Source organism: Crocodylus siamensis, chromosome 11 (assembly GCF_052110815.1).
Source record: "Crocodylus siamensis isolate JL-2025a chromosome 11, ASM5211081v1, whole genome shotgun sequence".
In the NCBI taxonomy this organism is placed as follows: domain Eukaryota; kingdom Metazoa; phylum Chordata; order Crocodylia; family Crocodylidae; genus Crocodylus; species Crocodylus siamensis.
In genome coordinates this window covers 11,046,906-11,060,138 of record NC_143405.1, presented here as the reverse complement: position 1 = coordinate 11,060,138, position 13,233 = coordinate 11,046,906, and the positions used below count along the sequence as shown (strand labels likewise).

The window sequence follows — 13,233 nt, the reverse complement described above, 5'->3', positions numbered from 1 at the left end:
GTTATAGATCTACATGTTTTCCTGTCTGCACATTCTGTGCCCTGTAGTTGGGTACATCCGCTCCTCATTTTAAGAACCATTGGTGCAGAAGTTCAATAAGATGCTGCTTTCTCTCTATTTTCATATGCACATGAAATGCGGTGAGAGAGCTAAGGATGCTGATAACAGGAGTGACTTTAGTAGCCTGAGTTAACATCCGTTGCAATGAACATGGCAGTTTGTATCTCAAAACCACTGCAATGTGGCCAGCCCCAAACTTCCAGTGTTTCTACAAGCATAAACATGCTTTAGCCAGCACAGTTGATTCATGGATTATCCCTGCTGCCCTGTCTGACACCTTTCCTGGTGTCTAAGGTGATCGAGGGCAGACAAGGTTCTTTGGGTAAATCTGATTTCTATTATTAGACCAACTCAAATAGTTGGAAAAAATATTCTTTGCAAGCTTTTGGACACAAACATCCTTTGTCAGGCTGAGGACCCCAGAAATCTATCAAAGACAAAAATACCCAATTACATGTGGGGGCACATTTCTTACAAAAGAACCACTCTCTCTCCAATCTTTCAGTTCTAATCCTCAAAGGGAATTTACAAAAGACCTTTCACAGGTAAGCCTATGAACTTCACTTCATCAACCTACTGGATACAAAAAATCATAGACTAAATATAGATTTTGGATTTATGGCACAGTATAACCTGCCCAGGTACCTCTCCACTATTTGCCAGCTAAATTCATTCCGCACCCTGCTTCCCCAACCTGTCTCTCACTCACTGACTCCTTAATTTACATTGTCACTGACTGCCTTTCTTGAATGCATACCAGTCTCTGGCTTCTTTACTATTTATTCCATCCAGGAAGAGCACAGGCCAACTGCAGATGCTTCCTCAGCCTGACAAAGGGTGTTTGTGCCCGAAAGCTTGCAAAGAAGAATTTTTTCCAACTATTTGATTGGGACTAATAAAAGATATCAGATTTACCCTTGTCGGCCTATGTTCTTAGACCAAGACAGCTACAACCTATACCTCTGAAACATGTAAGGTGGTCAAGGGCACATTCAAATCTTATCTCTGTTTTTGCATTCCTGGTTGCAGGGGTTTTTTTTTTAAATGACAGTTGAAATTCACAATCACATGATTCCAGGAGCTGGGACTTTAAGGAGCAAATACCAAGGATTGCAAGGCTTAGAAGAACTGGAAATATTGACAAGGCTTTTTTTTTCAGGTGCTCTGTAGACCGAGGAACACATCACCTCATTGGTGAAACAGTTTGTGTTTTGAAAGTTTTCTTTGCAACCGTAATAGCTAGAGACTTCCTTCAAAACACATACAAAAACCACCCCGCCCTTTGGCAAACACTGATTTGGGATCTGAGGCCCTTTTGAACAGAACAATTAATTTAGGAGTTAAAGGTTTTAGCCAAGTTTTGTGTGATGCGAAAATGCCTCCTAGATTGTATGTTAGAACAAGTACTCTTCAGTTGTACGTGTGTACAGCAGCACAGGTTTGCAAGGAAAGCATCTCGAAAGCGGGGGTTGAAAGAGGATGGAGCTGGGCTTTTCTCAGTGGTGACAGATGACAGAACAAGGAGCAACAGTCTCATGTTGCAGCAAGGGAAGTTTAGGTTGGGTATTAGGAAGAATTTTCTCACTAGGAGGGTAGTAAAGCACTGGAACAAATTACCCAGAGAGATGGTGGATTCTGCATCCTTGGAGGTTTTTAAGACCCAGCTAGACAAAGCCTTAACACCCAGTGTTACAAACAGGAGCAGTCCAAATATGCAAGTAGGTAAAAGGTTGCTATTGCATTTGTTGGTTATTTGAGGCACACTAACTTCATCCATGCTTGAGCTGCAGTGATGTAAGATGCTGAGCCAGCCTGGCTATATTTCTACTTCTGTTGCAAGAAGCCCCTTTTTCTTTTCAAAACGCAGGGCTTTTCCCTCCCCAAGATGGTAACATTTCACTTTGTTGTAAAGACTTTTCCCATCTCCTCATTCCACTAGGAAGGTTTTTTGGTTTCTACATAGAAGTGTTTAAAGAAACAGTTTGTTTGGCCTTGCTTCAAATATTTGGCTCATTTTTCAGTAAGGCAAAGGTCAAGGTGGAATCTGTAGGTCAGGAGCAGAAAGGCACTTTACACAGCAAAGCCTCAGAGCATAATGAGCTTTAAATGAGTGGCTATCCTTTTGGATGAAGCATTTTAGTATTTTGCATGCGTTTTTTTTTTAATGTTGGAGGATGTTGGGGGGTGGGGAGTCACACACAGTTGCACTTTTGTTAATTTGTGCAGGCCAGGAACCAATACAAATAAAAGAGCTTCTGTGAAAGAGGGCCCATCTCTGCCTGTGTTGCCGATGGGCTGGCGGGCACAGCGGAGTTCACAAGTAGATGGCTTTCACGTGTGAGAGATTCCATCCAGATTATGAGCCCAGCCACCTTTGGGACCCCCGCCCCCCTCGGCTGCTCTCCCCCCGTTTTCAGAACACATTAGGGATTGTTCTCAATGCCTGTCTTCCATGCTGCTGATCCTCGGGTGACTGCTGATGATTAAAACAGTGTCCCACGATGAAATTTTCCATGGAATTTCTGGTGCCGAGGCTGGAAGACTTCAGATGTAAGTCAACTTGTTGCTGAGTTTTATTGATTGAGCAGTGCAGAGGCAGTCAAGAGGACGTGTGTGTGTGTGTGTGTGTGCACATTCATGTACAGAAATGAGACTAGGCACTTGCGGATTTTCAGCTCTTAGCTTAGTGGACTCAACCTTGTCCCATCTCACGCAAATAAGAGAGCAGTGTTGATATACTATGAGGATACTAGTTCTTACCTAGAGCTGATTGGAAAATGTAGAGGTAAATCCAGGAGAGCAGGAGTGAAGTGTAGCCACTACCTCTAGAACGTCTCATCCATAAAGAGGTGGCCACATTTGGGAGAAAGTGTTCAGAGATGGGTAACGTTGAAGGATGGCATGAGAGAACGGGAACTAAGACTGGAATAAGATGCAGTTAGCTTGAGGGAAGACTGAACGGAGACATCTCTGTGAAGATGGTGACAGAGGCTGGATAGTTCTATGCCTGTTTGGCTCTGCTAGTAGAAGCAGCCTTTTAAGAGGTGTGGCAACAGCCGTAAATGTGACTGAGATGAGAAGTGCCAACCGGAGGCTTGACGTGGTCTGTCTGCTAAGAAGCTTTCATAAACATGCCTGTGCTCCGGTTCCCTCTGTGGCTGGTTGGTTTGTTTGTGAATAACTGAAAATGATTCTTGCTGGAGTCTCGTCAATGATGAGACTCTGGCTAAAAATGAGGTTTGGCTTGGTTTGCCTTTTTTCTTTTTCATATGTTCTTTATGGCGTTTATGTGAGAGAGGGGCAAGGCTGAGAGTTTGTCTGCTAAGAGCTAGGCAGGGCATGAACTTGAAGTGCAAGATATACCTCCTTAACTCCCCATTTGGCCATGCCCATTCTCTGCACTGAATGGTCTTTTTGTGGGCCACTTCTGAAGTAGACTAGGCTATGAAGAGATGCACATTCACAGAGGGAGCTAGTACTGGATACTCATGGGGCTCTTCTCAGTGTGTAGAGCTCTTATAGACCAGAGGTCCCTGGTTTTTCACAGGACAGTCTATCCATTAGTAGTTTTACTGCCTTAGTGTCCAGCAGTCACAGCAGTGTATCAGGTTCCCATTGTCCTAGACACTACCAAAACACGGAATTAAATGACTTTCCTGCCCCAAAGAGTTTACAGCTGAAGTACTGGCATTACTGAGTTCTGACCTGGCAGGACAAGTTTGGGGGTTGTTCCCTCCCACATCCATTTAGTTATCAGCCTCTGTGCTGAGGGTACCAATACATCTGCTCATTGTAATGATGCAGACATGGATAGGGTTGCAGCAGGGACTCAAATGAGTTGACCAGCTCATTAAATAGTGGCAGGTGTAAGTGGATTTTTTTGCCCATTTCCTTACCTGGTTGGTGTGCTGAAGTAGGTAATTCTGGGGCAGGCTGGCTTGGGAAGGAGACATGTTCTGTAATGAAGAGAAGTTTGCCGTCTTGGGGAAAGAGGTAGGTGGTGATGGGACAGCATGAAATGGAAGTGGAAAGTTGCCTGTGGGATTGGAAAAGAAGAATTGCACCTAAGGCTGGTTCAGTGTACAGCCCAGAAAGCATCTTGGCATTCATCTCAGCATGTGTGTGGGTTTGAAGGATGCTACAGTGCTGCTACTGATCATTTCCACTTGGTTTGCAGATTGGCACGTGGATTCAGTGTTGGGGCATGCCCATTCAGATTTGGCATTGTGAACAGCTCCTGGGGCAGATGCCATCCTGTACCTTCTGTTGCCATACCCCATCTGGCCATACCACACTGAATCTTCCTCTGCTGCCAAGAATGTGGGCGTAATCTTTGATTTGGAGCTCACCGTGCTGGAACAGATTGCACTGAGTTATTTTTACCATTTTAGGACTATTGCCAGACTACACCCTTTTTCCTCCACAATTACGAAAGCATAATTTAAAATGTCTAGTACAATCTCTAGCCCTGCTCACTGCAGTGCCTTGACTGCTGAGGTGGACTTCCACCTCCACTCAATCACTGCCTTTCACTTAGGGAAGCAGACAGGGATGCTTCTTGCTAGGATAAAACCACTTGGACGTTTTCATTATTGCTTAGTAGCTTAAACATGAGTTTCGGATTAGAAACCTAGCCATAGATCCTAGGTTTCCATTTGGAAGCAGTACCATAGGTGGCTAAAAATGGCACCAGTGGAAATTCCCAGTTGGAAACTTGTGCTGCTGCCTATTGTTTTATAATTGTACTTCATATAGATAACAAATGTCAAACAACCCAAAGGATGTCAATATGTGAAATGGGGTCTGAGCCAGGATTTTTTACTCCTAAATTAAATAACAGCTGAACTGCTTTTCTTTGTAAATCCAGCCTTCTGTTTGACACCTTGTTCAGAACATCCTGGATTAACTGCTTATGCATGAAGACATTTAAAGGTCTTGCCTTATAGTAATGTTTCTATTAAGTTCTGTCTTTCTTTACAAATCCCTCTGGGTTTGGGATAATTTTTCTGTGTACCATTCACTCGTTCCAATCTACATTTATTTTTGTTCTCAAGACCCTAGTGAGATACTTCTGAGATGGGGAAGGATGGTTCAGTAGTTAGGGTAGTAGGCTTGGGACATTGGGGTCATGTCCCAGCTTTGCCACAGTCATCTTGGACAAGTGTAGATGGATAAGTCATCTATTTTTTGCCTTAGTCCTGACTTTGTAAAATGGGGTTCATTGCAATGCCTTGCTCCATAAGGATTGGTAAAAATAATGAATGTGGGCTTTAAGAGAACTTGAGGAAGAGAATTTACACAGGCTGGGATTTTCAACAGAAGTTAGCAGTGAAGTGGCCAACTCCAATTAATATTAACAGCACTCGAATAACTTTCTGAGTTCATTTGGAAATGCCAGCCACAACACTGTAATTTAATAACCTCTTACAGAAGAGTGAAATCTTGAAATATGATGACGTATGCTCAAACAATGTCCATGCTACAAGAGGCAATAAAAAGAAAATTTAAGTAGCTAAGAGTGCCGTTTTGTATTGTAGTATAATGAAAAAAAATAAAACTCAATAAATGTTAGCAGGGTGATCTTTTTTTTCAAAGGAGACTGAGTTTAGTCTTATTTGGACTTCTATCTTCATTCAGCTCCTTTGAAAATCACGGTCTGAAAGATTTGGCATCCAAATGTTCTAAACTGCGGATAGCAAACGTTTCTCCCGATGCTGACTTCTCCACTATCCCACACTCCTTTTTAAACAAAATACTCCTACATGTGGTACAAAGCCCATACGCACATCTCAACATAAAGATGAATCTTCTGAATTTAATCTAAAGATTGCCACATCTCCCAGGAACTTGTTTTAAGAGATTTAAGATTATTACTACTTCTGCCTAAAAGGTTAGCAGATTTCATCTGCTGTACACAAGCCTAGGAGAAGCTATTCTTAGCTTATTCCAGAGATCTCCTTAAATAGTATTGAGAAAACATGCAGAATGCTTTCAAAATATGATCTGAAAAGCTATACTAATGTATATAATCTTTTAGGTCTTTTTACACTACTAATTGCCCATGGTATCTGTGCAAAAAAATATAGCTATTTGAACAGAGGCCACTGACTATTTTTAGGTATCAATGTCTCTTGTTAAAATTAAAACATCATTAAAATGCCACGTGGGAAAACTGAAGCTTATTTTAAACAGGGACATTACTGTATTCCAGTCAGGGTATGGGCTTACATTCCAGCCTCTTTAGAGCCTCTGAAAAGGCAAAATTTCAAGTGCCTTGCATGAGATGTGCCCTTGAGGTTAAACAAATAATTAAACAGTTAAAATTTCACCCACTTCTCTTTCCTCTTGTTTCAACTCCCATAAATGCTCCTGGTGCTTTGTTAAAACTCCAAATAAATGACTATGAGCACACTTGCCCATCTCAATTTCTCTGTTTTTTCTGGAGCTTTTGCAAAAGTCCAGCTCTCGAATCCCAGAGCAGAGTTCATTCATAGGTGGGGGTGGAGGGTTAGATTTTCCTATTGTTGTGTATTGTCTCATGATGATAGATGGATGCGGATCACCATCAGTACAGTCAGGAGTTGGTGGCTCAGTTTTCTGCATTATGGTGCCTGTAAATCTAACTTCAAAGCTTGCAAGGTCATTGGGAATACGGCCTGAGAGGTCTTGGCCACCCCCACATCAAAAAAGTTAAAGACTATGTTGTCTGCTAGCAAATAGTTTCCCTAGGGAGGAAGTCAGATCGCACAGAAAACGTTATTGCTCCAGAGCTCTTAGCCTTGAGGCCTGGTGTAAACTGAAGACAATGGAGCTATGCCAGTTTACACCACTGTAAAATCTGGCCCGGATCTCAAAGCTCAGCATGCTTAAGAGCAGTCAGCATTTCGCTGCCCCTGTTAGTGCACCTGCAGTAGATTGCTTTCTAAAGGGTTTGTTGGCACTGCATGTTCATAGTCCAGAGGGAAACTCGTGCACTTAAAGGCAGGCTTTGAAACCACCTTTCAATAAATTGACATCTTGCAACTGCCCATTGTAAACTGCCCTTGTTTGCAGCTGGGCTGCAGGCATGACTAGAACACAAGAAAAATACAGTTACAAGCTTATTTGTGTGTAGCCAGTCATTGATACTGGCTAATTAAAAAGCTGCTTCGTTAGGGTCCTCCCTAAGCTGGGCCCCTCAGTGTGGGGGCACACTGTTGCTGGTGACTCCGAAAGGGAAAGTTTTCTGAAATGTTTGTACCAGCTCTTTCTTCCTGCTGATGCTTTCCCTAACTACAAGCATGTCTGTAGGAGGGCTGCAGTGTGTGGTTTTAGCTATAATGGTCCAGGGAATATGTAGGAAATGAGATGAGTTTGGTAGTATCTTATATTGGGTCAGCTACAGTTGGGAGGGATGATGGACAAGTGTTCAGGCTCCAGATGTCCCGCCCAAGGTCTGGGAAAGAAGCTGACACAGCTTAAGCCACGTATGAGATAAAATTATTACTTTTGTTTAACCCTATTATGTGAAAGAAAAAGGGTCACTTAACATGGGACGAGGGCAGTAAACCTGTAGGCTCTAGAGACCTGTAGAGTAAAGAGAAGTTATCAGAAGTGGCTACAGGACATGGAGAGAACCACTACAGTCGGTAACCCTAATTATGTAAAAGAGTCGGTCTGTTCAAGAGGAAAGAAGATTATGACTTGTAGAGTGCAGAGATTACCCGAGGAAGCAGATAAACTCTAATGAGCTATAAAACCATTGTCTGTGTGAAATTCCTGATGTTTCATTGACTGTATCATTTCTAGGGAGCATCCTGAGCATGGAGTTGAACATCCTCACAGTTCAGGGGCTGTGTGAAGCTAGCATCTTAGCTCAAGACTTGTTCTAACTGTGTATTTTATTTTTTTAGGGTCTTCCTGGTCCCCATGGAAACCCTGGCTCCCCTGGCCCACCTGGCCATAAAGTAAGTATCTGCTAGTGTGAAAAGCTTTTGCCAGTTGGCTCTCGAGGAGACATCAGTAGGGGGGTAGCAAAGTCCATAAAGCTACTGAACCCAAGAAGGGGCTGATAACAAGAACTCCCCCATCCCCATTCCTTCCCCCCCCACAACCTGGGGATGTTTCCAGCAACACTGAAAAGTCCTTTCCCCGCACCCTGTAAGACTTGCTGTCATATTGGAAGATACATCATTCTTCCCTCAAAGTTGTTAGGAAGCTCCCAACAGCACCACGTGATATGATATCCCTTAAATAAGGCCCTTTGCTGCTTCCTGTCCTCTTCTGCGCCACTTCTCTGGGCTGGACAGTTCTGTTCTCCATATTTGCACTGGTGCTACTACTCATCCAACTCATCGCATCGTAGAATTTATACCATACTTTGTGCTATTTAGAAAACGTAGACACATTCCAGAAAGCTAAGCTGGACTCTCTTTTAGACTTTATCTAATCAGAAGTAGTTTTAGAGCTCCTGGAAATCCAAGTAACACTGATCATAGTATCATACATGAGACCAGAAAATGATTAGGATGCTGTCTGGGGATGGGGAAGTCAGGACTTAACAAAGATTTTTGCTAACAAAGTGAAAGCTGTAGGATTTCCTATCAAATGGAAAAGAAGGTGCATACCACAGGGGCTTCCTTTCATGAACTCATCAGCAGATATCCTGGTTTCCCCTGATAAAAAAAAAATTGCAAATTCTCTGATAAAAACTGCAAAATTCATGAATAAAATGAAAGCCCCCCCTGCAGGAGGCTGTGGCTGCGGCAGCGGAGCAGAGCCCAGCTCCCCCCGCCATGCTGCAGGCTCAGGGGGAGGGGGGGTCTGGCTCCCTGTGCTGCACACACTCCGGGGGGGGGCACATGCCTCCCAAGATCTGCGCATGGGGTGGTGGCAGACACAGGCTGCCCGCTGCGGCCATGGGCTGCCCGCTGCGGGTTTGGACATCTCAGCCTGCTGCCTCCCCCAGGGCTTCCACAGCCCAGCGGGTACAACCTGGCGCTGCGTAGAGCGGGGCCATGCAGGAAAGCCACTTGCCGCTGTGAGCTCCACACTGCCCTGGAGACACATCCCCAGAATGTGTGGCAGGAGCAGGGGCGGTGGCACGGGGTTGTGCCCATCACTGCAGCTCTGCCCACAGGGGAGGCACAGCCAGGGCAGTGTGGAGCTCACAACAGCAACGAGCTTCCCACGCAGCCTCGCTCTGCCCTGCAGTGCCGGTCGCACCAGAGGCCCCAGGGGAGGGCAGCAGGGCAGGAGCCCAAGCCCTCAGCAGGCAGCCTGCCCCGCACACAAATCTGGGAGTCACAGGTCCTCCTTGCCCCCCAGAAGTGCACATAGCAGCGGGAAGCTGCCCCCTGCCCCACAGGACGAGCTGTCTGCGGCTCCATCCCACTCCCCACTGGGGCCCTGTGGCCACGTATTGCAGCCATGGGCCCGAAGCCCCATGCACTGCCCAACTGGGCGGCAGCCCCAGCCCTAGCCCTGCCCAACTCCCCCCCTATGGGGGCCTCAATCCCCACATCACTTACCTGTGGGAGCTGCTCTCCAGGCTGCCTGGTGGCCATGTGCATATGCGTGCACATGGAGCCCCCTGCCTGCCCTCTTCCCGCTCCCTCCCCACGAGCTGCAACTCTGCCAGCCTGCAGACGCTTGTTGCAAAACTGCAAAATCCACGGGTTTTTCTGCTAAAATGAGAAATCCACATTTTCCTTTAGTAAAGGGGGAAATCTGCGTTTTATTCCGTTTTTCTGTGGGAAATGGAAAACCCAGATCCCTGCCCTTTGGTAGGCAGAAATGTTACAAACGTTAACGGATGCACTGGGAAAAAAATTCTAGAGACCTGGCATTCTGCCCGTCCGTGATTAAGAAGTAGGCATTAGAGACGTGCTGGCAAACAGCAGCTGTTTTAAATTTAAAAGTATAGTTATATGGCCTGAAAAGTGAGGCTGTAAAAACTCTACATTTTAGTGTTCTACATTTATTCCCTGTCAATGACTTCCAGATCACACATGTGGAGTTTTACACATCAAATCAAGATCTTTTCATCATAGTCCTTGCAAATTCAGCCTTGTCCAATCTGCAGACTCAAGCTGGGTTTGGGGTTGGAGGTTCCCCCACCCCCCTCCCCCGGCCTCTGCCCTGCACATCATCAAAAATTATCACTGGCACTAACATTTCTGAGCTTTCTCCTCTCCAGCTGCATTGATTTGGCCCCCTGATAGAAATAAAAATTTCTTGCAGCTCTTTCTCCTACATCATGCTGGACAGGTGGGCTTGAGACATAAATATTCAATGGATTGATAAATGAGTCTGGAACAGAGACACATTCTAGTTACAGTGGTTTTTTTCCCTGCTAAGATAGAGCAGAGTTTTAGAGGAGATAAAATACAATTGAACACTTGGAGGACAAGATCTCCCTTCCCCTCCCAAGCCAGGAGAAAAGCACATCTCCTGCAAGGCAGGCTGCGCTTTGCAGCATGCTCTGATGCATCTTGTGGTTTGTCGCTCCAATGCGGAGAAGGAGCTTTCACGTGCATCCCTGCTACCCCCCATCCTGTCCCATCTCTCCCCTGCTGCCACACACACACACTGAGACCACTCTGCCTTCAGCTCTGTAGAATTCAAATCTGGGGACCTGGCAGCTGACGCCAGTCTTGATCATTGTTCTCCAATGGTTGAAACATCCCAGCTCATCTCCATTGCTTGAAGCTGCAGTCAGAGTGAGGTTGTTTCAAAGAAGCCAGCACCCACCCATAGTTTATAGCTAGCATCATGACTTGTATCCAGAAAAAGGTGGAGACTGCTGTGGAACATAGTGCCATAAGGATGACTCCAGTAGGGCTTCTGTATTCTGCTCTGTGCTGCCTGGTTAGTTATATCTGCCTACCTTCTCTTTGGTGGTTTGAAAAAAACCAAGGAAGGAAGGGAGGGAGCCTCTATGCCGACCACCATGACCAGTTCATCACAATGACCTTCTAAACAGTGAGATAACTCAGTTTGTCTTTGTCATATGAAAGCTGCAGCGAAGTCTTAAGCTAAGGATGAATGCTCACCCAGCAGTGGAAGAGAGGTATTTGCAAGTTCTTCCAAAGCACCGACTAGATGTCGCTACATCCTCTTGGCAGGTACATACTGAGAACTGTAGCTTTCTCTTCTCTTCTACCTCCCATGAACGTAGCTGGTGTTCAAAGCCCAACTTTTCAGACTCGTGTAGCAGGGAAGCAGATTAGATTTTCTACCACTCCCTCTCACTTCTAGTCTCGACAGATGAGATGTCACATCAAGGGCCTGACTTTTCCCAAGTTGCTGCACCTCAGTGAATGGAGTTAACATGAGCTCTAGGAGTTCAGTGCCTCTAAAAATCCTTTGATGAATAGGTAAACTAAGCAGTCCTGTCTGTAGCTTTTTCTACTGAGACATAAGAGAGTCAAAGAGCTGCTAGATGAGGTCTTCCTAGGCAGCACTTGGTAATAAATAGCTTGGAAAAAACAAGCCATCCAACAAATGAAACCAAATTTTCCCAAACAGATAGAGCCTGGAAACGATGACTAACACAAAGCCAGTGACACTGAGAATATAAACCAAGACCCTGCTGATTTTCAACTGAATTAACAGGGTGCAGATGAGGCTCAGCAGTCAGCTGTACATAAGGAATCTGATGCTTAATTGTATCAGACCAAGATTTGTGTGCAGGCGCATGCATGTGTTTGTATTTGTAATAGTTTATTGCACCATAGAGCTCTCATGTTCTGTTGTCAAACTAGTCTACGTTTTGATTTTCCCCATATTACGAATTCCACCTTATTTTCATCATGATGGTGACTCTTAGTAGTTTAATAAGCCTTACGTAGAAAGTTGCTCTTTTAAACAGTACAGTATATGTATTTATAGTGCCAACATTTTTGTTGTGCAAGTGGGCGTAGCCCCACTGATTTCAGTGGAGTCCCACCCATTTGCATCACTAGAGAATGTGGCCCATCTCATTTTTCCTCCACTATTTATATTATATAACTGTTTAAATGGTACTCTTGCCACTTCAGATTTCTTGTGTTGTCTTTGGCAACCATGGTAACTTCATGTCTAGTTAATGAAGGCTATGATTGTATTTGATAACCTTTTCATTTGTTTTGGACAGCTGTTGTGCTAAGACCAAGGTCTTGACTCATGGTATGATTGGGAGGTTGCGGGGGGGCGGGCAGAGAAATGCTTGGTATGGATGATCTTGACGTAGCTTTGAGGATATTCTAAAAATATTCAGAACTGAGGTGGGAGAGGGGAGAAAGTTTCGCCATCGGCTAATGCATTTTTTAAAAGCTGCGTAAAAGCGGTTGAAGGAGTGAGGGTTATATCTCTCATCCGGAGGCTTTGGGTTGAAATGTTAAACTGTTTTCCTTAGGTGGTTGTTCTGAATAAATCCTCTATTCTGAGAGTACAAATTTCCTTTGGGAGCATGATTTGGCTCCAGGAACTTTGATGTTTTAAACATTGCTAGTATTGGGATTGTTAGGCTGGTGTATTTTGGTTGTGCAGTTTTTATAAAGGAAAAGACCTTTCTTCCTGTAAAATGGGAGGTAGTGTGATCTGCTAGGCCATTGACAGATGTTCATTGAAAGGTATGAAAGGATCTGATCATCCATACCAACAGTTGTGCCTCTGCCACACGTGCATGGCCAGGTACACAATTTTGGCATTGGGCATCAGGTTTAAATTGTGCTATGCTTGCTGGTGCAGGGGGAGTCCGGGATCACGATCATGCAGGCTTCCCCTGTACCACCAAGTAGGAAGCTGGGTTCCTGATGAACCTGTACAGTCTTGGAGCTGGGACTTGCAATCTGCTGATTGGCGGTGTTCAAGATCCCAGTGCAGTTTCAGGGTTGAGACCCTCAAACAGCCAACTGGCCGTCCCGGCCCTGGGACCACCCGGGAGTCTTGAACCAGCTCTAGTGCAGTCCCAGGGCTGATATGACACATCAGCCAATTGCTGGTCCCAGCCCTGGGGCCACACCAGACTCTTCAACTGCTCTGATGCAGTCCCATGGCTGATCTCAGCCCTGGGACCACCCCGGAGCCAGGTGAAGACGCCAGCATGATCCCACAGCTGGGACCCCCAATCAGCTAATTGGCTGTCCAAGCCGCGGGACTGCACCTGAACTGGTTCAAGACTCCCATGGGGTAGGGCCACCAGTCAGCTGA

The 13,233-nt window shown here is 45.2% G+C and overlaps 1 protein-coding gene across 2 annotated transcripts in view; it reads left to right on the top strand.

The window, feature by feature from the left end:
• Positions 1 to 13,233, top strand: part of COL27A1 (collagen type XXVII alpha 1 chain) — a 234,622-nt gene that overhangs the window by 45,624 nt on the left and 175,765 nt on the right. For both annotated transcript variants that reach the window (XM_090021040.1, XM_090021041.1), the window contains exon 6: positions 7,953 to 8,006. In XM_090021040.1, coding sequence (XP_089877166.1) covers positions 7,953 to 8,006 — 54 coding nt within the window. The remainder of the gene's footprint in view (positions 1 to 7,952; positions 8,007 to 13,233) is intronic.